This window comes from Myotis brandtii, unplaced genomic scaffold (genome assembly GCF_000412655.1).
Source record: "Myotis brandtii unplaced genomic scaffold, ASM41265v1 scaffold456, whole genome shotgun sequence".
In the NCBI taxonomy this organism is placed as follows: domain Eukaryota; kingdom Metazoa; phylum Chordata; class Mammalia; order Chiroptera; family Vespertilionidae; genus Myotis; species Myotis brandtii.
Genome location: NW_005367431.1, coordinates 4,788,473 through 4,816,053, shown reverse-complemented (window position 1 = coordinate 4,816,053; position 27,581 = coordinate 4,788,473). Strand labels below are relative to the sequence as shown.

Sequence of the window (27,581 nt, the reverse complement as noted above, 5' to 3'; positions counted from 1 at the left end):
TGTTTTGTTGATGGTTTCTTTTGCTGTGCAGAAGCTTTTTATTTTGATGTAGTCCCATTTGTTTATTTTCTCCTTAGTCTCCATTGCCCTAGGAGCTTATCAGTAAAGGTACTGCTACAACATATGTCTGATATTTTGCTGCCTATGGAATCTTCTAAGATTTTTATGGTTTCCCGTCTTACATTTATGTCCTTTAGCCATTTTGAGTTTGTTTTTGTGTATGGTGTAAGTTGGTGATCTAGTTTCATTTTTTTTGCATGTATCTGACCAAATTTCCCAGCACCATTTATTGAAGAGACTGTCTTGACTCCATTGTATGCTCTTGCCTCCTTTGTCAGGTATTAGGGCTAAAAACTTTTTACAAAGATAAATAACTTCCATTTAAAATATGACTTAAGCCTGGCTGACGTAGTTCAGTGGTTGAGCATCAGCCTATGAACTAGGAGGTCATGGTTCAATTCCTGGTCAGGGCACATGCCTAGGTTGTGGGCTCGATCCCAAGTGTGGAGCATGTAGGAGGCAGCTGATCAATAATCCTCTCTCATCATTGATGTTTCTATCTCTCTTTCCCCCTCCCTTCCTCTCTGAAATCAATAAAAATATAAAATAAAATATGACTTAGGAGTCTGAGTAGAAGAGGGGGAAAATAAATCTGTGGGGGTTTTTTTCTTCCATAGTGATATCCTGAAAGTTCCCAAGCCTGAACCTGTACCAGAGCCTAAAGAACCTACTCCGGAGAAAAATTCCAAAAAAGAAAAGGAAAAGGAGAAGACCCGACCAAGATCTCGGTCACGTTCCAAATCAAGATCCCGGACACGTTCTCGCTCTCCTTCTCATACTCGACCTAGACGGCGTCATAGATCCAGATCAAGGTGATTTGTGGCTTTAGGGTCTGCACAGAGCTTAGGTTTTATGTGTTATTCTCCTAGATAGGGTTAGGTAACTATTTCTTTCTTCCTTCCTTTCTTTTTTAATTTTACTGATTTCAGAGAGCAAGGGAGAGGGAGATAGAAACATCAGTGATGCCCTAGCTGGTTTGGCTCAGTGGATAGAGCGTCGGCCTGCGGACTGAAGGGTCCCAGGTTCGATTCTGGTCAAGGGCACATGCCCGGGTTGCGGGCTCGATCCCCAGTGTGGGGGGATTCACTTATCATTGATGTTTCTATCTCTCTCCCTCTCCCTTCCTCTCTGAAATTAATTTTAAAAAAAAACAACGAAAAGAAAAGAAAGATCAGTGATGAGAGAGAATCATTGATCGGCTGCCTCCTACAAGCCCCACACTGGGAATCGAGCCCTGACGGGGATCAAACCATGACCTTCTGGTTCATAGGTCGACACTCAACCACTGAGCCATGCCAGCCAGGCTAGGTAACTAGTTTCAAAGCAATAGAAAACATTTAGTAAAATGTTATTCTTTGGGTTTACAGAGAGAATTTGAGGACAGTTTACACCATAAAAATCTCTACATAAATGGAATTATATCCTGTGAAATGTTTTTGAAAATATAGCTATTGAGAAAACTATGTCAAACAGATTATTTTGTGTTCCTGATTTATTCAGGCCCTAATTTTTTTGTTACTGCAGATCATACTCACCTAGAAGGCGGCCAAGCCCAAGAAGGCGGCCATCTCCTCGAAGAAGAACTCCACCAAGACGAATGCCTCCTCCACCAAGGCATAGAAGGAGTAGATCTCCAGTGAGACGGTGAGCTTTCTTTTCTTTTTTTAATTTGAAATTGTTAGGTGTATGGAAGTGGACCATACGTTTATTCTAGGCTAATCTTTATATTAGTGTCCCCTTGGAAGAAAGAACTCATGTGTGATAGGTAATGTCTTCCAGAGAGCCTATCTCATTTGAGGTGTGCTGTTATTTGCAATGAAAAATAATGCTAGTCTATTGTTGGAAAATAAAAAAGAAGAAATTTATCTTTTTTTTTTAATTGTTGAATTCTTTATTGTGAAGGTATTACATATGCACCCCTTTTCCCCCATTGACCCCCTCCAGCCCACCCCGCCCCCTACCATCTTATTGATACCTCTTGTTAAGGTATCCTTTCAGGCCCCACCAAGAAATCTTATGAAGTAAGGAAATTAGTCACCTAACCTCTTTTTTTGGATTTTAGTTACCACTGGCTTCTGAACAGTAGATGACAACAAAGCCAGTAAGCTGCTTTTACCAGTATTAAAATAATCTATTTGCATTAATTATACTTTTATTTATTTATTTTTAAGTCCTCACCCGAGGACATCCTTATAAAGATTCCAGGAGAAAGAGAGAAGCAGCAATGTGAGAGAGAAGCATCGATCAGTTCTTTTTTTGCATGTGCTCTCAGTTGGAATTGAGCCCACTTAACTAACTGAGCTACTCCAGCCGGGCATATACTTTTATATTTTTTAAATGTTTTTTTGTTTGTTTTGTTTTGCTTTTTGTCCTTATTGAAATGAGTACTTAGTATAAACAATTCAAACAGAAATAAAAATAAAAATTACCCAGCCCTGGCCAGTGGCTCAGTTGGTTAGAGCCTCGTCATGATGTGCCGGGGTTGTGGGTTTGATCCTCAGTTAGGACACATACAGTAATTAAACAACATGCATTAATAAGTGGAACAACAAATCTATGTTTTTCTCTCTCTCTCTCTCTTTACCCATAATCCCATTCCATAGATAAAACCTTTTAGCAGTTTGGTGTCTGGTTATTTTTTAAGAGACTGGACATTAAAGAAACCCTGTTAATACACAGTGTTCTATTTTTTTAAATCTTAAAGTTGGCACAAAGTAAAATGTTTGACCTATCACTTTTAACAAAAAGATTGTTGCTGCCCTAACCGGTTTAGCTCAGTGGATAGAGCGTCGGCCTGCGATCTAAAGGGTCCCAGGTTCGATTCCGGTCAAGGGCATGTACCTTGGTTGTGGGCACATCCCCAGTAGGGGGTGTGCAGGAGGCAGCTGATTGATGTTTCTCTGTTTCTAACTCTTGCCCTCTGTAAAAAATCAATAAAATATATTTAAAAAAAAAAAAAGATTGTTGCTGTATTGTCCAAAATAGAGGCCTGGTGCACTGATAGCAAAGTTTTGTGCCTTCTTGGCAATCAGTGCATTCATGTGTTTTTAGAAGGAACTCTGATGGTTATGCTTCAGATTATACTCGGGACAGAATTTTTTGTGTTTGAATCTTTTAAGGTTGTTTTCAGGGGACCGAATCAAGTTGGAAATAAAGAAAGGGAACAATAAGCTCCATAATTTTTGCTGTTCCTGCAAACTGAGGGTTTTTAGAATCCCATAGTTTTTAAAAAGATAATATTTTTCTGTGGGGAGGAGTTGTCAAGGTAAATTGAACCATTTTTATAACCATTAAAAATTATAGGATTAATGTTACTGTTGATAAATAAGACTGATATAAATGGTCAGGCAGTTTAAGCATCACACTTCTAAAATTGATTTCTCAGGAGAAAAGTAATACTGGTGCTTTCTATTTCTAGTACAGGATTAGTGGAAACAGCTAATTTTTATTTTGGAGTTTTGCAAACAGCATGTTTTATTAATTGAGCCGTTTAGCAATCAAAATATTTTGCAGATTGTGTAAGATTCCCTTTCAGGTAGTTTTTATCTCACACTTAAGGTAGGGTTTCTTTTTTTCAGGTTCTCAGGAATTCTTCTGCCAAAGGTGAATTCTGCAGGTACACATAATTGCAACAGAACTTAACACAAATTTTGCCGCAGAATTCGAGAGACCCCTGCTTCTAAGTTTATGTAGCTAAATGAATTCCTTATCTTTCGCATCTCTTTAAAAATGCATCTAAAGGTTGCTTGACATTGTTACTAAATGGAAAATACTTTGCCACCCGAACATTGTATGCAAACTCCAAAGCACTGATATCATTCCTAAGGAAGAATGAGACTGGTTAGTTATGTTATTAGCACTCAACATATTTTATAACTGGAAAGACAACTCAAACATACATTTATCAGAATAATTTCTTTCTTCATAGTTAGTCTTTAGCTGTTACCTGTGGTAGGTTATGGTTTTGTTTCCTATTTTTAAAACTCATTATCTGCTTAGCTACATAAACTCAAAAGTTGGATAAAAATAGCTGTATTTTTGTATAAACTGTACATAACCTTTGTAAATGTGCAGTTACTGAGTATGAATACTTTATTCCACAGAAGAAGGCGTTCATCAGCATCCTTGTCTGGAAGTAGTTCATCCTCTTCTTCGTCTCGTTCCCGGTCACCGCCAAAGAAGCCTCCTAAGAGGACATCCAGCCCCCCTCGAAAAATGCGTAGGTTGTCTCCCTCAGCAAGTCCTCCAAGGCGAAGGCATAGGCCATCACCTCCGGCAACTCCTCCGCCAAAAACTCGTCATTCCCCGACACCCCAGCAGTCAAACCGGACAAGAAAAAGTCGTGTTTCTGTCTCTCCTGGGAGAACTTCAGGTAAAGGTAAAAATCAAACAAATAAACATATATCCTTTCTTCATTTACTTATGAAGTGCTTGTCAGTTGTTGGTCACCCCTTTCACCTTTCAAAGTATGAAGTTTCTGGGTAGTATTTGTATGTGGTGTTTGTAAATTGCTCAGAGGTTCGTTCACCTTTTCTTTCCTGCTTTAAGTTCTTGAGATTTGTTGTAATAGACTTTACACGTGTTTTGTTTTTAGCAATGCCCTCTGGCATTGAGTAGGTAGAGAAATATATTATTAGTCGGTGCTGTTTGATTTTGGGTAACATCAAAGTTGTGTCATCATGATAAGGGATCATTGTATTACTATGAGATCAATTAACTCCCCAAGCCCTGAAGATTTTTTTGTTTGAGGACTTCATATTCTTTTTAATTATTTTCTTGGCCACATTGTGCTCTCTAAGGAAGGACATGGTGTCCTCTTAAAAGCTGATTTGTTTTTTAAATTTAGGCTCTAGGCAGGGTTCTTGCGTTTTGTTCTTGCTTTATTCTGTAGGTTGATTTCTGAGGAACTTATGATCTGTGATCCTGCCAGGCAAGTAGAATATTGACTGTGTTAGTCTTGAGTGAAGGTTGTGGTCTATTGGGGTTTGTTCCTTTAGTATTAAATTCACACTATAGGATCTATTTGAATGGAATCGGGCCTTGGTGCTTAGGGCCATAATGAGAAAGACACCTGAAAGGTGAGTAGTGGTGGAGGGGGGAAATCTAAAAAGAGGCTATAGTAATTTGGATTTTAAGGAGCAACATGTCACTTTGCAAAAACACATCAAGTTATGATTTTTCTGTTTGCATCATATAGCCAAAGGGTAGTAAGTGTACCTGAACAGAAGGACTGCATCCCTGTTAAAATAGGTTAATTATTAAGAATTAGTAGTTACCTTTGAAAATCTTCATAGATACGAACTGCTTGTGTTTTGATATATTATTGCGGGGAGCAGGCTGCTGCTTTTCAGAAACAAGGAACAGTGAATATGTACATAAGCAAGAAATAGGTCATGGTGGAGACAAAGGACTAGTTCTATTCCTATGGATTCTGGGACCTAGCCAAAGAGACGTACTGTGATCATTGTAGTCAGAGGCTGCCTTGTGACCACTGAAGCTGAATACTGGTTCTTACTACTTGGGAATAACTTTATGGTAACATGATCCTAGTCATCTGTGATGAAATTTCAGAGCTAGAAATAATTTTAGAGATTGTCATCAAGAAATAGGTTCTCAGGTTAAGTGATTTGGTGAGGGTCAGCCAACCTGGACTGGAATTTGGGTTCTCATTTCCAGTTAAAAAATGTATACTTGGTCAAACTCTCCTACTCCAAAATGCCTGTTTTGATTTCTGGAAGAGGGGAATGGAGGGCAGGGTGAAATTCTTTGGCTTCTGTACACCTGGTACCATGATTTCAGAAATTCCTTTTTTTGCAGTCTTCATGGCTAATAAGAGCAATGACATCGAAATGTAATAGGCTTTACTTTTGTAATTCATATAGTAGTCACCAATCAGGGCTTTCAATAAAGGTTCTGTTATTGATGATGGGCAAATGGAGTGGGAGAGAGGCAGGAAAAAGTATTTTGGGGGATTTAAGAGGTAAATTATTTGGAATATAATGTAATCAATGGCATGTCATAGTTAAAGTGGTATCTTAGAACAAAAAGAAGTGCTTTGAAATCAGTGGGATAGTTAATTATGTTTACCAGAGGATCTATACCTGTGGTAATGGAAGTTTTTTTTATTATTAAACTTATTGGGGTTACATTGATTAATACAATTATATAGGTTTAAGGTGTACAATTTATAAGACACCATCTGTGTATTATATTGTGTGGTCACTGCCCCAAATCATGTCTCTTTCCGTCACCATTTATCCCCCCATTACCCTCTCCTGCCTCCTCCCATTCGCATGTGGTGAATTCATAGGGACTGCTGAAATAAATTCCAAATACTGGTTTTTCAATTAACTTAGAAGATTTCTGACTTCATACTAGAATGATTTTTGCCCCTTGAATACAAAAAATAAAAACATTTGGATGGATAAAATCTCATCTGGGCAAACCTCAATGGGACATTAACATTATAATATTAGTAATATTCTGATTCAGTCAGTCATTGAACCAGAGTAGGAGTATATAATGTATACTTGTCTAATGGTGACTATATTAAAATAATTAAGGACTACTTTAGCTAAGCCATTTAGATTGAGTTAGGAAAAACTCCAAATGCATATTTTTACAGGAAAAAATGTAAATAATGTATGGTTAAATTTGTATTATTTACTAAGTAGGGAGTTGCCAGCCATCTTCCAAATACAACCACGCTTTTAATGTTTCCTAGGGGAAAATACATTCTGACATCCACATTTTGGAACCCAGTTTTCCAAGGTGGTAACTTAAACATGTGGGTTTGTAGATAACGGGTTGTCTATAAAATCTTTTACAAGCATTGAAGATAAACTGACACTTAAAAATGGGGAAGCCCTGGCCAGTGTGACTCAGTTGGTAGAGTGACATCCCGTGCACCAAAAGGTTGCTGGTTCAATTTCTAGTCAGGGTGTATATGGGAAGCAACCGATATCTCTCTCACTCTCTCTCTCCCTCCCTCTCTCTCTCACTCACTTTTTCTCCCCCTCCCCCTCTTCCTCCCTCTCAAAAAAAAAAAATCAATAAAAACATTTTTTAGAAATGGGCAATACTAAATAGGAAAAAAAGGCCTCATATCCCTAAACATTTTTAAGCCTTTCTATTTTATTTATTTGAATTTATTAAAATACAGGTTTTAAATGCACTTATAGTGCTATCATATTTCATGATAACTAATTAGGTGTTAATCATTCTTTACCAAGTCCATCAGTTTGACCAAAAAGCTTATTAGGTAGAATCATTAATAAAACGGTTGTTTTATTTCTTTTTTTAACATTTATTTATTGATTTTAGATAAAGATAGGAAGGGGGAGAGAGAGAAACATTGATTTATTGTCCCACTTCTTTATATGTTCATTGGTTGATCTTGTATGTGCCCTGACAGAAGATTGAACCTGCAACCTTGGAATATTGGGATGACCCTCTAATCAACTACTTGGCCAAGGCTCAAGTGCTGGTGGTTTTAAAAGTATAGTGGTGAATTCTTTAGTTTGACTACTTTAGCAGAGATTTTATTGCTTTTTTATGTATTATTAATTATTTTAAATATATTTTTATTGATTTCTGAGAGGAAGAGAGAGGGAGAGATAGAAACATCAATGGTGAGAGAGAATCATAGATCGGCTGCCTCCCGCACACTCCCTACTGGGGATCGAGCCCGCAAACCCAGGCATGTGCCCTTGATTGGAATCGAACCTGGGACCCTTCAGTCTGCAGGCTGATGCCAAACCGGCTAGGACTTAATTGTTGATTTCGATCACTAGTTCTCTTAAGTTACTGCCCTTTGAATAAGTCTTGATAGAATTCTGTTTGTTAAATGAAATGTATCTGTATCCTAGGTCAAACATCCCATGGTAATTGCTTTAAATTAAAAAACAAACAGTTGTAAAGGTCCTGAGGGGGATCATATTGTCTTCAAGTTTAGTTCTTACAGTAATGTTGTCAAATGATGTTCAGGTTAATCTATAAGATTAATAGTTAAATCTCTCTGTACTTTTTAAGTTGAAGCAATGGATGGCTATTATAGACAGAAGTAGTAGTTGTTGAAAATTAAAGCCTGTATCCAGAAATAGAGTGTTAGGGTCAGATCCTAGTTCACTTAAATTATCCTTATGACTTCAAGGTTAGTTGTATTTAAACGTCACACCTCTCGTAAAAAGGAGGGGGGCTGTGATATTAGCAACAGGACTTAACATAGCAAACATACAAAAGGTAGTTGCTATAATAATTTTCCTTGCAATTGGAAAAAGGTAAGTTGGATAATTCATAAGGTACCCACAGCTCTCCTACTACTATGGTTATATTTCAGAGCTGCAGCTGCTTTTTTTTTTAACCTCCCTTTGAGCTTTAGAAAGAACCTTGCAACCTTCATGTTTAATTATTTTCACTATTGTGAAGGTCTACTTTTTTTATAGGTAGTTTAAAATCCCTCGTGCTATTGTGAGGGTTATATATGCTCTATGTACATAAAGAACCTACAGCCTCTTGGGTGGCTAGTTTATTCCTCCTCTTCAGACCAAATATCTTTTTCTGAAAATTTCAGCAGATAAAATTTTTTAATTACCTACTTACTGAACCTACTCATAGTGGGTGTTTGAAAGCTTTTGTGTTGATGAGGCCTCCTTAGAATGTTTTAAGTTGTGAGGTAGCACACAGAGGTTTACTGAGTTGATGTTACACATAGCATAAAGCTTGTTCTACTCAGAAACAGCTCCCAATTTCTCTAAACTATTGTTTCTTTTGGGTGAATCTCAAGATTCTAAATCATTATTAGGGCTTTTCATTCAGTATTAAAAATTCTTGCTTCTACTTCAGGTACTGCCCAGGTGATGACAAAGTCCTTACAGAAATTTTGTAATTTTCTGTAAATTCTTTATGAGAATAGTCACCCCATTTTTGTATTAACATGTCCTGTGAAGCTTTGTTTTGTTTTCTTTTTATAAGTGGTTTTTTTCTGTACTCTTTCTAGTGACAAAACATAAAGGTACTGAGAAAAGAGAGTCCCCTTCACCAGCACCCAAGCCTAGAAAAGTAGAGTTATCTGAATCAGGTAAGTTCTGTGTGTATGTTTGTTTTAAGATGAATTCTGTTTGTAGCACATTTGATTAAACCCTTCTGGTTAAAGATTAATTACAGGATATTAGTAGTTAAGAGCTAGGACTCTGAAGTAACACGAACCTAGTTTGAATCCCAGGCTCCACTCTTTAACTGCTTTTTGTTTGTTTAATTACTTAATTTATCTTAGCCTCATTTCTTTCTCATCTGCAATGTGGATAGCAGTATCATCCTTTAGGTTTTTTTTAAATTTATTTTTAGAGAGGGGGAGAGAGAGAAACATTGATGTGAGAGCAAAACATCAATCGGCTGCCTCCTTCACACCTCCTACTGGGTATGTGCCCTGACCAGGAATCGAACCTGCAAACTTTCGGTGCATGTTATGACCCCCATCCAACTGAGCCACATTGGCCAGGACTAAAGAAGTTTATTTTTATTACATTTGGTGGTGATGGTTTAAATCAGCATTTAGGTTGGAGTTTTGAGCTTTTCCTTCTTTGTAAAAAAAAAAAAAAAGGTGTGTGTGTGAGAGAGAGAGAGAGAGAGAGAGAGAGATAGTTGTATTGTTTGACCCAATCAGATAAAGGTTTAAGAGACCTTTTTCCTATTCGAATATGTTACATTTTCTGTATGCATAACTAAAGAAACACTTTCTAAATGCATCCATCTTTCAGAAGAAGATAAAGGTGGCAAAATGGCTGCAGCAGATTCTGTGCAGCAGAGACGCCAATACAGACGACAGAACCAGCAGTCATCATCTGGTATGGATGCTGATTAAGTTTTTTCTACCTGCATTTCCTAATTTCAAAATACTTAAGATATGCATGTCCCATGTAATACTTTCAACATATATCTAAATGCATCCATCTTTCAGAAGAAGATAAAGGTGGCAAAATGGCTGCAGCAGATTCTGTGCAGCAGAGACGCCAATACAGACGACAGAACCAGCAGTCATCATCTGGTATGGATGCTGATTAAGTTTTTTCTACCTGCATTTCCTAATTTCAAAATACTTAAGATATGCATGTCCCATGTAATACTTTCAACAATAAAGAAATATATATAAAGATACGCATGTCCCTCAGGATAGCGAGTATATGTAGGAGAAATATGTTTGTAGATACATAGAAATAAAGTAATTGATCCTTTTTTTAAAAAACAGAATTTATTTATATTGTTATAGATTTCAGAGAGGAAGGGAGAGAAGAGAGAGAAGCATCAATGATGAGAGAAAATCATTGATTGGTAGGGATCGAGCCTGCAATCCGGGCATGTGCCCTTGAGCAGGACCAATGCTCTATCCATTGAGCCAAACCAGCTAGGGCAAAATAATTAATACAACAATATAAATGTACTAACACTACTAAACTATACACTTTAAGAAGGTTAAGGTGGCAGGTTGCTTATGTGTATTTTACCACAATTTTAAAAAAAATGCAGTGTTCAGATTTTACCAGTTGTCTCATAAATTTTTCTGTTTAATTTAAATCAAGATCCATGTGTTGTTAGTTGCTGTGTCTACTTACTTTTAATACTTATCTACAGCCCCTCCAGCACCCCCCTGTGTTCTTGCTGTTTCTCACTGTATTTGTTGAAGAAAGCAGGTGTGTGTCCTGTCCAGTTTCCAGGATCTGGGGAAGGGGTCCTCAAACTATGGCCCGTGGGCCACATGCAAATACAAATATTGTATTTGTTCCCGTTTTGTTTTTTTACTTCAAAATAAGATATGTGCAGTGTGCATAGGAATTTGTTCATAGTTTTTTTTTAAACTATAGTCCGGCCCTCCAACGTTCTGAGGGACAGTGAACTGGCCCCCTGTTTAAAAAGTTTGAGGACCCCTGCTTTAGACACTCCATCCACTTAGATTCAGAAAATGTGGACAGACTTTTAAGCACAGACTTGCTGTAATATTTTGTTTATTGTGTAATTACAGATTCTGGCTCCTCATCTTCCTCAGAAGAAGAGCGACCCAAGAGGTCCCATGTGAAGAATGGTGAGGTAGGCCGGCGGCGGAGACATTCCCCTTCCCGGAGTGCCTCTCCATCACCTCGAAAACGCCAGAAAGAGGCTTCCCCTCGGTAATGTCTTTTCTTCAATAGCTTCATTGCTGTGTTCTGTAGTGATGAAACTTCATAAATTAAGGGATGGGCTATGGGCTTATTTTAGAATTTGGCTAACTCCATTTCCAGGACAGAAGGAAATGGTCACATTTTGTTGGGTAGGGAGTTGCATTGTTTGGTGATTATTAGCTAATTAATGAGAACTTTGTAAGGTTTATACCACCATGTGATATGTGTGCATGACAAAAAGAATACCAGTTAAATGATAGCATTGATTCCTTTTTAAAAAATATATCTCCATTAGTGATACTTAATGCCATTGAAGTGAATAATTTGGTGAATGGAATTCTTGACATTTGTTTTTCTCCACTGCTCTCAGGATGCAGATGGGAAAGCGATGGCAATCGCCAATGACTAAAAGGTTGGTTAGACACTACTTTGTAACTTTAGGATTACATGTCAAAGTTTTAGTGACTTAATTTACTGTTTAGGTAACCTTATTCCATTCCTAGGTACACAATGTATGGCTGTGGAAAAGGTCCTCAGTTTTAGTTTTTAATTATACTTCTTTACACATCAATATAATGATAGAATTGTATATACTGTTCATTTTAGAGAGTTATTTGAACTTATATTTTTGTGCAGTTAAAGTATTTGTAGTAATAGCACCTCAGATTTAGTGGGGAAGGACTTGATGGTGCCATTAGGGAAGGCAAGAAAAACTATGGAGAGGCTTCAAAAAATGAAAAAGGAGTGTAAGGTTTTGGCCTTTGCTCAGTGCTTCCTATGGTAGGAAGGTAGGTTTGCATATTTTCATTGACCCTTTTTGATTATCAGTGTCTGGGTGACCATGAAACCTAACATTTTAAAGTCAAATCATACCTAGAAATCTTTAATGTAGGCCTATCTCATGCTGAAATAAACAGGCCCGGAAGTAGTAAAGTGAGTTTTTAGAGTTACAAAGTAACAAAGCTAGGTCTTACCTGTGCCATTGACATAGCCCTAGACTATATCTTCACTGGTCTTCTGTTTGCGGAGGTTTAGCTGCCACTTAATTTCTAAGTATTTGTTCTTCCTGAAACTCTCATTGTCTTACTTTGGCTCAGTTTTTGAAGCTATGTTCTTTTAGGTAGTCTCATTAATAAAAGGGTTTTCTTGGAAAGGTTCTTTAGAACCAGTCAGCAATGTTTGTAGTGGAGCCTAAGCAGTATATTTGTGCCATGAAAGTAACTATTACTTCTCAATTAAAAAATGAAAACCTAAAACAAGATCACTTTAGATCAGTGGTTCTCAGCCTGTGGGTCGCGACCCCTTTGGCGGTCGAACGACCCTTTCACAGGGGTCGCCTAAGACCATCCTGCATATCAGATACTTACATTATGATTCATAACAGTAGCAACATTACAGTTATGAAGTAGCAACGAAAATAATTTTATGGTTGCATCACAACATGAGGAACTGTATTTAAAGGGCCAGAAGGTTGAGAACCACTGCTTTAGATGCTAAGGTATTCTGTACCCAGCTGTAATTAACCCTGGCTTCTTTACTCATCAACTTGATAGATTTGTATACTTTACAAAATCAGTTTAGTGGTAAGATTTCTCCCACTCCCCAAATTATGGAACTATTTTCTTTACTGGAAAAGAGATTTCTCATTACAGTGAAATCAATGCTAATGTTTATTACCCTACACCAGGATGTTTTTGTTTTGTGTATCCACATTTTAAAAGGTACTGCCCTAGCTGGTTTGGCTCAGTGGATAGAGTGTCGGCCTGCAGACTGAAGAGTCCCGGATTCAATTCCCGTCATGGGCACATGCCCGGGTTGCGGGCTCGATCCTCAGTAGGGAGTGTGCAGGAGGCAGCCGATCCATGATTCTCTCTCATCATTGATGTTTCTCTCTCTCTCTCCCTCTCCCTTCCTCTCAGAAATCAATAAAAATATATATAAAAAATAAAAGGTACTAAATTATACTAGTAGCCTCAAGTTTAGTGATGTTAGAAATTGCAATCAGATGTCTGGGATTTAGAGATGTAGAAATAATTAATTGGAATCATGCTTCAATATTTATAGTGTTTTAAGAGGGGAAACACAGCCTGGTTTCATATATATATATATATAAAGTTTAAACAAAAAACAGTAACATTTTTCATGCTCTTAAACACTCGTCTTTGGGGATTGAATACTCCTTTAAATTAAAGGATACGGTATATTGATCATACTTACTGTAGTTGTCACATCTATAACTTTTTACCTCCCATCACCAATGTGGCTAGTGAAATGAGATTGTTCTGAAGACATCACTGAAGAGATAGCAAGTTGGCCCCTTGTTATGAGACTTGTCTATTCCTAAATGCTTGAGAGGCTAAGGGCTACACATCAAATTGAAACTTACTGAAAACTGGTTCTCACACAGTTTTTAGGAGGGAAACTTTCTATTCAACAATTTCTACACACATTTGAAGGCTTGGTTTGACATTAGTGTTCAGGGTAACTAGAAAATGCTTAGCTTTTTTTCTTTTAATCCCTGAAATGTGTGCCTTATCAGATCAGTTAAAAAAAAAACTAGAGCTTTCGGGTCATGGAATCATGTGGTATCAAGATTCCAGTTGTAAGTGATTATCAGATTTTTCTGGCAGTTCCTTAGGTTATGCTACTTTGGTTATGGTTTTATTCTCTTTTCAGTTATTTTCTCACATAGAAACACAGGAAACCAGATGAAGGTCATTACTGAAAGGGACCTTTAGTTATTTCATTTTACAAATGAAACTAAGGCGCAGAATAAATATCTCATAGATAGATTCATCTGAGTTCAATTTTAATGAGACTCTTTGTTTAATGTTTTGCAAACAAATTGGGAGAATTTTTAAAAGAGAAGCTACATAATCAGTAAATAGCCTCTTATGCTATTATGCCTATTGATAACATATTGGGAGTTCTGGTTTAAGTCATCTCACCCTCAAAGTTTGTGAATATAAACCTTTGCTTTTCTTCTTTTTAAGTCAAAAACCCATTTGAAATCTTCATTACCTGTTGATGAAACAGTACTGTAGTCATCCTATTTCTCTTGGTCCCATAATTCTGATTAACCCTGCTGATAAGTGGCTTCCCCTTTAAAACTGTCCTTTTTTTGGTAATTAATAGTTCAACGCCTACATTTCACTCATCTAAAGCTTATCTGTCTTGATATCTTTGCCTCTTGTAGCTTTTACTTTAAATCTATTCAAAGTGAAGTTTTAGTCCACACAAGGCATAAACAAATACAAATTTTAATTTAATAATTTCAGGATTTTCTCTGGTAACAGAACTCTTCTTAATTTTAAAGGGAACCAAGACCAATAAACGTTAGAAAATATTTCCAGATTCATAGGAAATATGAGGAGCATGGCCTCGAGCTCCTCAGACCTCAACGACAGCACCAATACTGTTCCAGACAAGAAATTAATTATATTGTTTGGCTGCTTGTAATTACAAATTTACCCAAAAGGTGGCACACTGGTTTAGTGTATATTTTAATATATCTTTAGGAAGATGGCTATGAATTGATATAATCTGTATATTTCAGATGTGCTTTTATGTTGGTTAAGTGTATTGTTAAGCTCAGCATTGGGTTTATATGATCCTTACCTGTATTTTAACCAAATCAATCCCAGTGGTAGTTTTAGTGCTCAGACAACTTTTATCCTTTGCCTTTGGGGATAGTGTTTTCAGTTAACAGTATGCAACTCTTAAAACTCAAGAATTTGGAGCTATGACACCCAGATTTTAGGCCTTAAGCCACTGATAAGTGTTAAATTCAAAATATCTGTTTTGAACATTAAATTTTTCTAGGCTTCAGTGCAGTTGTTTCTAGTAAGGTATTGGAAAATCACCTTGAGAGTCTTTTCAAAATACACTGGCTAGACCACAGCCCAGACCTGATGAATGCAAAGCTCAGATAAGTTTCCCAGGTGATTCTGGTGTGTGCCAATTTCAAAACAATTCTCTTAAGGCTCTGCTTCCAAACTTTTTTCCCTTCATCACGTTAAGAATATTTTATATCATGACCCAGACTACATATTTATATACTGAAACAAAGATTTCATAAAAAATACTTATCCTTACTGCAAGCAACATTCTGATTTTCTATTCTTTAAAAATGGTGGTTCATAACCCCAGGGTCTTGACTAATAGTCTTGAACTGTAATTTGAAAACTACTGCTCTGAGGGATAGAGTAACAGTTGCTGCACTTTGGGTTAATAATGATTGAAATGGTGTCATCTAGATAACTTAATTATAAATGCTACTAACTCAGAATCAACTATCATTCTTTGGTGCAGTGGTCGACGCAGGAGAAGTCCCTCCCCACCACCCACCAGAAGGCGACGTTCTCCCTCTCCTGCTCCACCTCCTCGACGGCGTAGGTCTCCCACACCGCCACCAAGACGAAGGTATTTTATCAGATATGTTTGTTGGAGTTCATTAGAGCAACTTTGTTTGCTTATTTTTCTATATAGTTATTAAGATCATTAAATATCTTTGTTGACAGTATTACAGCTGTCCCCCAATCTCCCCCTTTTTATCCTCTTCCACCCAGCCCCCGCCCTACCCAGGCCTTCACCACATTACTGTGTGTCCATCTTTGATGAATCCTTTTTTTCTTTATTGATTAAGGTATTACATATGTGACCTTAGCCCCCTATTGCCCCCACCTCCCCGCTCATGCCCTCACCCCCTAGTGTCTGTGTCCATTGGTTATACTTACATGCATGCATACAAGTCCTTTGGTTGATCTCCCCCCGCCACCCTTGATGAATCTTAATTAGAGCACGTTTGAGCCTTTATGATTGAAATAGCTTAGAGTGATATTGCTCAGCCATTCAGAAAACACCACATATATGATTCCATTTATATGAAAAATTCAGAACACAAATCTATAGATACAAAGTGGATTTAGTGGTGTCTAGGTGGGAATGGGGAGTGATAATGGTTACACAACTACAAATATACTAAAAAGCATTGAAATGTACACTTTATACTCTTAAAAAATATTTTTAAGATATATTTTTAGACAGGAAGGGAGAGAGGGATAGAAACATCAATGATGAGAATCATTGATTGCCTGCCTCCTGCACACCCCCTACTGGGGACCAAGTACATAACCCAGGCATGTACCCTTGACTGGAATCGAACCTGGGACCTTTGATTTTAGAGAGCAAGGGAAAGGAAGAGATAGAAGCATCAGATTAGAGAGATTCATTGATCAGCTCCCTCTTGCACACCCCCTACTGGGGATTGAGTCCGAACCCTGGGAATGTGCCCTGACCAGGAATTGAACCTTCACCTTTTGGTTCATAGGTCAACGCTCAACCACTGAGCCACAGGGGATGGGCAAAATGTACACTTTAAATAGCTCGCTTTTATGGTATCTGAGTCACATATCGATAGAGAAATCAATTTAAAGGTAGGAACACTATTTAATGTGGGGTAAAAGTAGGTTTACAGTTGTTTGTATGGAAAATAATACAAAATTCTGGTTATTGTAGTACTTTATGATAAACAGGAATTTTATTGTGATGTTTTTACTTAAATAAAGATAAAGGTGTAGCATTTAGAAAATACTCCCTTTGCCTGGTGCTAGTACAATACACGCAAGTACCTCATTTTATTGCACTTTGCAAATATTGCATTTTCATCAACACTGAGCCAAGATCCACCACCAACAAAAAAAATGGCTCAGATGATGGGTGAGCATTTTTTAGCAATAAAATATTTTTAAATAACTGTATATACACTTTTTTTTTTTTAAAGAAATGTGCTATTGCACACTTAATAGATTACAGTATGGTATAAGCATAACTTATATGCACTGGGAAACCAATAAATTTATTTTACTTGATTTATTTTTTTTTAATATATTTTATTGATTTTTTTACAGAAAGGAAGGGAAAGGGATAGAGAGTTAGAAACATCGATGAGAGAGAAACATTGATCAGTTGCCTCCTGCACACCCCCCACTGGGGATATGCCCACAACCAAGGCACATGCCCTTGACCGGAATCGAACCTGGGACCCTTCAGTCCGCAGGCCGACGCTCTATCCACTGAGCCAAACCGGTGAGGGCTTACATGATTTATTGCAATATTTGCTGTATTGCAATGATAGGAAACAGAATCCGAAGTATCTGAGATGTGCCTATATTGCCATGATTACTCGTTAGTTTTCTTTGTATACTATTTCTTGTTGGACCTTCCAGCTTAATGATGTATTTTTCCTATAGGACTCCTTCTCCTCCCCCTCGTCGGCGCTCACCTTCCCCAAGAAGATACTCTCCTCCAATACAGAGGAGATATTCTCCTTCCCCACCTCCAAAGAGAAGAACGGCTTCTCCCCCACCCCCTCCTAAACGAAGGGCATCACCATCTCCACCACCAAAGCGTCGTGTCTCCCATTCTCCACCTCCCAAACAAAGAAGCCCCCCAGCCAACAAGAGACGTTCACCTTCATTGTCATCAAAGCATAGGAAAGGGTCTTCCCCAGGCCGATCTACGCGGGAGGTCCGGTCACCACAACCAAACAAACGGCATTCGCCCTCGCCACGGCCTCGAGCTCCTCAGCCCTCCTCAAGTCCTCCACCCGTTCGAAGAGGAGCCTCATCATCACCCCAAAGAAGGCAATCCCCATCTCCAAGTACTAGGCCCATTAGGAGAGTCTCCAGGACGCCGGAACCCAAAAAGACAAAAAAGTAAAGATATATTATGCTCTTTGATTAGGAACATTAACTTGCATAGCTCTCTTTATGTTGAAATGCTCCTCTCCTCACCCCCCTTTACTATGAAATTACAGAAAGAATAAGCTGTGAATACAAACTTGTAAAGCAAATTCTGATTACTATTCAGAGAACCTTTTCTGTTTTCAGGATTGTTCCTAATGCCATAAACTAAATGCCATAGGTTTCTTTCTGGTTCTGAACTCTTAAGTGATGAATAGAATATTTCATTTTTGGTGGTTTTTTAAAAAATATATATTTTTTTTGATTTCAAAGAAAAAGTGAGAGGGAGAAAGAGATGGAAACATCAGTGATGAGAGAGAATCATTGATCAGCTGCCTCCTGCACGCCCCCTACTGGGGATTGAGCCTGCAGCCTGGGCATGTGCCCTTGACTGGAATCAAACCCAGGACTCTTCAGTCCACAGGCCGACACTCTAGTCCAGGGGTGGGCAAACTTTTTGACTCGAAGGCCACAATGGGTTCTTAAACTGGACCAGAGGGTCGGCACAAAAGCATGGATGGAGTGTTTGTGTGAACTAATATAAATTCAAAGTAAACATCATTACATAAAAGGGTACGGTCTTTTTTTTTTTTTAGTTTTTTTTATTTCAAGCGGGCCGTAGTTTGCCCACGGCTGCTCTAGTCACTGAGCCAAACTGACTAGGGCTAGAATATTCCTTGCATGTCTATGTAAGACTGATAAAAGCTAAAAGCAGTCTTAAGTAAAATACTAGGAATTGGCATTGCTCATTTTATACAGAAAGAATCACTAACAGAATGGAAAGAGGATTGTGAGGCTTGAACTATTTAATACCAGGAGACTTAGATGATATAAATTTGAGTTAAAGTTTGTGACCTAGTTCTATAATGGTAGTTGGTTATTTTCTTTTAGGAAAGATCTTTGTTCTTGGATAATAAATGTTTTGTTTTTCCCTTTGTCTAGAGCTGCCTCACCAAGCCCTCAATCTGTAAGAAGAGTCTCATCCTCCCGTTCTGTCTCAGGATCTCCTGAGCCAGCAGCTAAAAAACCCCCAGCACCTCCATCTCCTGTCCAGTCTCAGTCACCCTCTACCAACTGGTCACCAGCGGTACCGGTCAAAAAGGCTAAAAGCCCAACACCAAGCCCATCACCGGCGAGGGTATGTGTCTGGTCTGTTTTGGACATCCTTTATAATTGTACTAGAGGCCCAATGCACAAAATTTGTGCAAGGGTAGGCCTTCCTTCCCCCAGCTGCCGGCACCCGGCCCTGCTCCCCACCCGCACCCTGGCCTGGCGCTGCCTAGAGCTTCCCCCCATGGATCACCCCTCCGGTCGGTGACCTGGGCCTCCCTCTGTGGGGTGATCCTGGGGCGATGGCGGGGCCCCCTGACCAATCGCATCACACCTGCCTTGGCTGGCCTGGCGCCAGTGCGTGTCATAGCGTGGTCATCCAGGACAGTTGTTCTGCTGTTTGGTCGATTTGCATATTACGATTTTTTATTATAAATGTGGTCACTTGGAAGCAGAGAACATTTTTTGTCTTTTGTAGCTCAGAGGAGCATTATTTTCTGTGGTTCAGATAGACTTCAAGGAGGTACAAATTAAGTGTTGTTGGTTGCATCAGCAATCCATTAAAGTACTCTAGCAACCCACTAATTTGTGATATATCTAACACTGTTAAACTCCAGAATCTTGGTGGTTGAGATTGGACTCTTTAGAAAATCTAGAAAAACAGAAAGAAAAAATTGCCCATGGTTCTATTATCTAGGTCAGTGATGGCGAACCTTTTGAGCTCGGCGTGTCAGCATTTTGAAAAACCCTAACTTAACTCTGGTACCGTGTCACATATAGAAATTTTTTGATATTTGCAACCATAGTAAAACAAAGACTTAATATTTTTGATATTTATTTTATATATTTAAATGCCATTTAACAAAGAAAAATCAACCAAAAAAATGAGTTTGCGTGTCACCTCTGACACACGTGTCATAGGTTCGCCATCACTGATCTAGGTGAAAAACACTTTAGTATTTTTACTGTTTTCTCTAGAGTTTGATACATTTGGGGATGCCTAATTAAGATCATGCAAATCAATGCAATTTTTTATTTTAGATTGTGCCTATATAAATATGATGTTTTTATAAAGGAAAAATGTATATCACAAAGAAGACACTAGACTGCTGGCAGTGGGTTATGTGTTAGGGCAGTGGTCGGCAAACTCATTAGTCAACAGAGCCAAATGTCAACAGTACAACGATTAAAATTTCTTTTGAGAGCCAAATTTTTTAAACTTAAACTATATAGGTAGGTACATTGTTATTAACTTAATTAGGGTACTCCTAAGGCTTAGGAAGAGCCACACTCAAGGGGCCAAAGAGCCGCATGTGGCTCGCGAGCCGCAGTTTGCTGACCACAGTGTTAGGGAAATGATGTGATTTGAGTTTTTCTTCATTGCACTTTAATGCTTTTATTTTTTCAACAGGGGAAATACAGTTGACTCTTGAACTGCACAGGTCCACTTATAAGTGTATTTTTTTTCCTCAATAAATACACGATTGACCATCCATATCCCCCTAGTTTCCCATCAATGAATTCAATTAACTGTGGATCAAAAACGGTATTTTCGATCCACAGTTGGAAGGCTGACTGTAAGCATTGTTTTTTGCCACTTTATCTAAGGGACTTGGTAATCCGTGAATTTTGGTATCCTCGGGGTTCTGGAACCAATCCCTCACAGGTACTGAGAGATGGCTATAATTAAATTTAGGGGGAGTAAAATATTATTTGTATATTTTTTTAAGTCCTCAAGGTTATGTTTATTGATTATTTTGAGAGAGAAAGAGAGTGATCAATATGTGAGAGACATCAATCTGTTGCCTCCTGTACATGCCCCAACCGGGGATTGAACCCAAAACCTTTTAGTGTCCAGGATGATGCTCCAACCGAGCCATCTGGCCAGCATTATTTGTGGATTTTTTACTTCGAGGGGGGTTGGTATCCTTTATCCCTGCATTTTTCAAGAGTCAACTGTACATTGTTTCTATAAAAAAAGAAACGTTGAAACCTGTGAAATACTAGATGGAATGAAAAGTACTTTATTGCTTTATCTAGTCCAGCGGTTCTCAACCTGTGGGTCGCGACCATCAGAAAACACATATAGCATATCAGATATTTACATTATGATTCATAACAGTAGCAAAATTACAGTTATGAAGTAGCAACGAAAATAATTTTATGGTTGGGGTCACCACAACATGAGGAACTGTATTAAAGGGTCGCAGCATTAGGAAGGTTGAGAACCACTGATCTAGTCTTTGGCAAGCTACATAAGAATAGCATTCTTTCCCTAGCTGGTTTGGCTCAGTGGATAGAGCGTCATCCTGTGGACTGAAGGGTCCCAGGTTCAATTCTGGTCAAGGGCATATGCCCGGGTTGTGGGCTTGATCCTCAGGAAGGGGGTATGCAGGAAGCAGCCCATCAGTGATTCTCTTTAATTACTGATGTTTCTAGCTCTCTCTCTCACTTCCTCTCTGAAATCAATTTAAAAAAAAAGGCTTACCCTCAAGCACAACTAGGAGCCTTTGGAGCCCAGAAGCTGACCCAAAAGGGCTCATTTTAAAAGTCGAGCAGATTTGTTTGAAGTCAGATAGTTAACAGGTTCAAGAACCAGAATTCAGCTCAGGCCTGTCTGAGTTCTGAGACTTTTCTTTCTATTGGACATGCCACTTTTCCTTACATCTGGAGGTTGACCCTGACTCACAGCTAGCTTGTGGTCGGGAAACCTGGTTTAATGTGAAGTTAATTGGGTAAAATTGTAAAAAAAAAAAAAAAAAAAAAGTTTCCCGTCACAGTTCATTCTAGCTCTTAAAATCTGTGTAAAATATCTTTGAAGCCTTGAGACTGGTCCATTTAGTTATTTCCTTGGGAATATAAAAGGTTGAGTTGGCCCTGGCCAGTGTTTCTCAGTGGTTAGGGTGTTGGCCTGCACACCAAAGGCTCATAGGTTCGATTCCCAGTCAGGGGCATGTACCTGTGTTGCAGGTGTGGGAGGCAACCAGATGATATGTTTCTCTCCCTCCCTCCCTTCCACTCTCTCTGAAAAGCAATGGGGGCGGGGGGGGGGGGTTTGAATTGGACAGAATTTTAATGATTAATTTATTGCTGTTATTTTTCTGGATTTCTAGAATTCAGATCAAGAAGGGGGTGGAAAGAAAAAGAAGAAAAAGAAGGACAAGAAACACAAAAAGGATAAGAAGCACAAGAAACACAAAAAACACAAGAAAGAAAAGGCTATGGCTGCAGCTGCTGGAACCCCTGCAGCCATTGCTGCTCCCACCACCACATCAGCACAGGAAGAACCGGAGGCAGAGCCAGAGCCCAGGAAGGTATTAGAATCGTTGTCCCGCGGTTTATACAAGTGGCTAAATTTTCTTCTTCTTTTTTTAATAATTGGCTACTTGGTTGTTAACTCTCTTGCTCTTTTTCTCAATGACCTACCAAGAACAGGAATTTGCCAAGATTAAGGATAACAATATGAATGGCTGCCATATAACTTAATGTATATTTTAAAAATAACTTCTCAATATAATTAATATACTACATAATTTACCCTTTTAAAGTATATGGTTTGATAGGTTTAGTATATTCATAGAATTGTGCAGCTATCATCACAGTGTGATCTTGTTCTGTACTTAGTATCTCCTAGCAGTGTCTCAAGACTTAAGGATAAGAGCTTCCGGTGTGTTTTTTTTTAGGAGACTGAAAGTGAAGCTGAAGATAACCTTGACGACTTAGAAAAGCACCTGCGGGAAAAGGCCCTGAGATCGATGAGGAAGGCTCAAGTGTCCCCACAGTCTTAGGTGGAAATGTTTGTTATGATGTAAATTTTATTTGGTTTGTACTCAATTCAATTTCAAAAAATGCTAAAATGTGTTTGAGCTTTAGACTATAACATTTGTTGTAATAATTTCTAGGTTGAAGTTCACCATGTAAAAAAGGGCATGGATTTACATTGCAAAAGGTGTCCACAGTGTATTAGTGACATTCTTTTATTGACAGCTGACATAAATTCATTTAGAGTGAAATATTTTAAGCCAAAAAAAAAAAAGTTCCCTTTTTAAAAAAGGGGCTTTAAATATTGTTGGCATTTTTATGGTTTCTTTAAATGCCCCTGGCTATTCCCAGAGGTTTTCTTTCTTTTTTTTTTCTTCTTTACTTTTTCTCATTTGAGTCTTAGTACCCATTTAAGTTATGATGCTTCCAACCTTGTATGGTTTGCAGTTGCCCAGAAATAAGACCACTGTTGAACTACTACAAAAGTACAAATGAACATTTTAATGCCACCATCTTTCCTGTTGCCTGTGGAGTCTCTGCTGAAATGAATCAGGATCAAGCTCTAGGATGAGACAGAAAATGAAAGCATGCTGTTTGCCAGGACGCTGTGGGTTAATACTGATGTGTAACAAGTTGATTTGGAACACTGGAATTTCATTCTGTTCTGTTGTGTTTTTTTGTTAAGGCAGTTAACTAGTCCCAGGAAGGATCCTTCAGTTACGTCAATTTTGTTTTTTGAAATGTCATGGCTCCATTCATAATTTTGTCTTATTCTTCCAATTGGTATATACAACTTCAGAACTCTTGTATTTGAAAGGCTGGAAGGGCCCAGACTTTGAAATAGTGTCTTGTTTTCACTGTTCTGTTTTTGTTTTTTTTTTTTTTTTTTTTTTTTTTTTCTTTTTTGGTTTTTTTTTTTTTTTTAACTAAAGCTATATAAAGCTTGTGGATTAAACAGAATAAATTTCTAAATTTAAAAATGTTGGCCACTTACTTTTACTTACTCATCTCAATACTGCAAGAAACCTACCTTAGAAATCTTATAGTGCCTGCATTTTACCCCTTGGCACTTTGAGCAGAGTGGGGTTAGGGTAAAGGAAAGAAAAAGGTGGTGAAGTTGTTGTACCATCTTTATTTTAATAATGTGATAAGTGCTATGAAGGGAAAGTGGTTGGAGCATATATAATGGGCAGGGCAAGTCAACCAGACATGAGCAAGTAGTATCTGTATAGGCCAGTGATGGCGAACCTATGACACGCGTGTCAGAGGTGACACGCGAACTCATTTTTTTGGTTGATTTTTCTTTGTTAAATGGCATTTAAGTATATAAAATAAATATCAAAAATATAAGTCTTTGTTTTACTATGTTTGCAAATATCAAAAAATTTCTATATGTGACACGGCACCAGAGTTAAGTTAGGGTTTTACAAAATGCTGACACACCGAGCTCAAAAGGTTCGCCATCACTGGTACAGGCTGACACAGAAGGAACCTAGTACCTTCCAGCAAGTGAATAAAGGCTAATGGTGACCGGGAGGAGGCGGGTGTTGAATGCTTTGCCTACTAACAATCAAGTCATTTATTCATTTAAGATTTAGCAGAGCAAAATAATTTGAGGAAACTTGGAGTTGACAACATTATATAAGGTAAAACAGCAACATTCATATGAAAGAGGTAAAGGCTTTTTTGGCACCATGACACATGGACAGTTCATTTTATCCTAATTTCTGGCAGTTGAAACAGGAGAAAGTGCCTACATGTCTTAATTTCAGGAAAACTTAGGAGAGTTTTTTTACCTAAAAGACATGGACAGAAAAGGGGCTGTTTTATAGGTTGGATTTTAGAGTGATTTATAACAAAACAAAAGCTTAAGATGCTTCTGCAGGGGCTGAACTAAGGTGGTCTAGAGTGACTGCTTTGGCAGAATCTTCATCTCCACTCCTCAGTCTGCTCAGACCGTGCCTGCTGCCTTGCTCCTCCTTTAATCCATGAAGACTGATTACTCTTTCAGGGCCTTTGTTTCTATGGTTCCCTCATCCTAAAAGGCACCACCTGCCAATCTCCTGTCTTGTTTTCCTGTCTTTCCTTAAACAGGCTTCCTTAACTCCTTTATTTCATCTATAGCAATTACTATTATTACCTGAAATATATTTTTGGTTCCTAGGAACTTGCTTTTGTTTTTGACTGTGTCCCCAGCACCTGGGACATAGAAGTACACATACTTGATGAATGGGTGAAAAAATGTTTACTCATTACCTCTGTTTGCCAGTGCCAACAGGATTTGAGGTAAAGAAAATGAAAAGATGTGATGATTGCTTCCCTCAGAGTCGGGTAGGACAGGATTTCTACCATCGTTTTCTATGTGTAAGCGTGGTCAAGTTACTTGACCCCTAAAGCAGCGGTCGCCAACCTTTCGGACCTCACAGACCACCAGTTGTCGACCGCTATAAAGCGCTGCCATTTCCTCTATGGGAGTAATGGTGGGACCTACCCCAGAGTTTTTGTATGTTAGTTAAAACATACAAAGCAATGATAGCACAAAGAGAGGTTCCTTTGTTAGCTAACATGACATGTATTCATTCTGGTAATGCAAATTTTAGTTTAGATATCTAAAGAATTTTAATCAATCATAACCCTATTTGATGCAATTTTCTCCTTTTTTTAAATATATAACATCACCATAAAGCTCACTGTTTTACAGTGTGCAATTCAGTGGTATTGAGTACATTTGCAATATGCAACCATCATTACTATTCACTCAGTGTTCAAGGATAATTTGTTCAAGGTTAAGCCATGGTGCTACATTTTTTTTTTTTGTAAGAGAATATTTATTGGGTAAATTACAGAGGTAGAAAAAGTAATTCCTGGAAGAAATGGGTTTAGGAAATGAATTATGGAGGTAAAGGAAGAGGCCCTTGGAGCTTGGGAGTGAGGAAGCTAATGGTAACGAGCCTGAGGGGTGGGGGAAGGGAAAGGGAAAGGAACTGCATGCTCTCCATTCTAAGGGTTTTAAGGGCAGAGAGTTTAGGGGAGGTCCCCAGGACAGATCTTAATAGAATATTCAGTAGCTTTCCAGGTGTGGCCATTCAGGGCCGGAGTCTCCACTGATAAATTAGCCGGCACCCGGGCAGGGGGTCATTATTCAATGCAGCTGGTCCTGATGTCAGCCTTGGCTGGTTTTATTGCTTATCTGGGCCTGGAGTTGAAACACAACTTGAGGCATAGATGTTATCTTTAGGGAAGAAAGGTCGGGGGTCGAAACCTCATGACCAGCGATATGCTAGGGGAGGAAAAGTCACCCTGGGGTGAGGTCCCACCCTACAATTGGTTGTCCATTGCTATGCATCTGGGGCTTGCCACCCTGATGACCTGTATCTGGCCCATTGTCCCTTGCTATGCTCATGTGTGTCTAACTGCATTTATTTTTAATGCTGAATAATCCTCATTTGTATAGACATCCACATTCTGTTCATTCATCAGTTGGACATTTGGGCAGCTTGCACTTTCTGGCTATTATGAATAAAACAGCTGTGAACACTTACATCCAAGTTTGTGTGGACATGTTTTCATATATATATGTCTACATATATATATACATACACACACATACCTAGGAATGGAATTGCTGGGTCATCCGGTAACTCAACTTATTTTATTTTTAAATATATTTTTATTCATTTCAGAGAGGAAGAGAGAGAGAGAAACATCAATGATGAAAGAGAATCATTGATCAGCTGCCTCCTGCACGCCCCAAACTGGCGATCAAGCCCACAACCCAGGCATATCCCCTGACTGGGAATCAAACCATGACCTCCTGGTTTATAGGTTGATGCTCAACCACTGAGCCATGCTGTCCGGGCACTCTTAACTTTTTAAAAAACTGCTGGACTATTTTCCATGTAACAGCTGTACCACCTTACATTCCCACCAGCAGTGTGTGAGAGTTCCAGTTTCTCCACATCCTTACCTACACTTGTCACTTTGATTATAACCATCCTAGTGGGTGTGACATAGTATCTCATTGTGGTTTGATTTGCATTTCCCTGATGGCTAATAATGTCGAGGACCCCTTCATGTGCTGACAGGCCACAATGCCATTTTAAGCTGATTTGTATCTCCATGAGAATATTTCTAAAATTGTGGTTGTAGGTTTTGTTTTGTTTTTGGTTGTAGGTTTTGGATCCAGGGAGCTCAGAGTCTGTAGAGTTGATCATGCATTTGTCAAGTCTCATAGTTGTTTTGGAGGTTGGGGCTGGGGAACAGTGGCCAAACAAAAATTTGTTCCTAGTCTATAAAGAAGATGAGGAGACTTGGGGAGACTGTCACTTTTTATTTAAAATATATTTTTATTAGGAAGAAATGCTAAAGGGACTAGTGTAAAAAGAAATAAAAAGGGAAGAAGGAACACAGGCACAAAAAATAAAAATGGCTACAAACAAGTACCTATCAATAATAACTTTAAACAGACTAAATGCTCTAATCTAAAGATATCAAGTGGCTGAATGGATAAAAAAACATGACCCATATATAGTATACTAGTGGCCCAGTGCACAAAAATTTGTGCACTGGGGGGGGGGTGGGGGGGGGGTCCCTCAGCCTGGCCTGAAACGATGCCAGCATCCCTCGCCTTGGAATCTGGCCCAAGACCCCAGCCCTCCCCCCCTCTGTGCATCTGGGCTCGAATCTGGCCCGAGGCCTTTCTCCTCCCCTCCCTCCGCCTGGCAGGGGCGCAGACGCTGGGCATCTGTGGAGGCGGACTCCACGAGCCTTGCCTTCCTCGCTGCAGACTCCAGCCCAAGGCCCCCCCCCCCCC

At 38.7% G+C, this 27,581-nt stretch overlaps 1 protein-coding gene across 9 annotated transcripts in view; it reads left to right on the top strand.

The window, feature by feature from the left end:
* SRRM1 (serine/arginine repetitive matrix 1) overlaps positions 1–23,750 on the top strand; it is a 33,659-nt gene extending 9,909 nt beyond the window's left edge. For 6 of the 9 annotated variants that reach the window (XM_014546885.1, XM_005875180.2, XM_014546886.1 and 3 more), the window contains 12 exons: positions 678–872; positions 1,585–1,704; positions 4,164–4,438; positions 9,059–9,139; positions 9,819–9,905; positions 11,078–11,222; positions 11,584–11,625; positions 15,525–15,635; positions 17,465–17,929; positions 18,899–19,094; positions 22,120–22,320; positions 22,690–23,748. In XM_014546885.1, coding sequence (XP_014402371.1) covers positions 678–872; positions 1,585–1,704; positions 4,164–4,438; positions 9,059–9,139; positions 9,819–9,905; positions 11,078–11,222; positions 11,584–11,625; positions 15,525–15,635; positions 17,465–17,929; positions 18,899–19,094; positions 22,120–22,320; positions 22,690–22,794 — 2,023 coding nt within the window. In that variant the 3' untranslated portion in view covers positions 22,795–23,748. Of the gene's footprint in view, positions 1–677; positions 873–1,584; positions 1,705–4,163; positions 4,439–9,058; positions 9,140–9,818; positions 9,906–11,077; positions 11,223–11,583; positions 11,626–15,524; positions 15,636–17,464; positions 17,930–18,898; positions 19,095–22,119; positions 22,321–22,689 lie in introns of all 9 variants that reach the window. The other 3 variants (XM_014546883.1, XM_014546882.1, XM_005875181.2) reach the window with 3 other exon arrangements.
* The last annotated feature ends 3,831 nt before the right edge of the window (positions 23,751–27,581 follow it).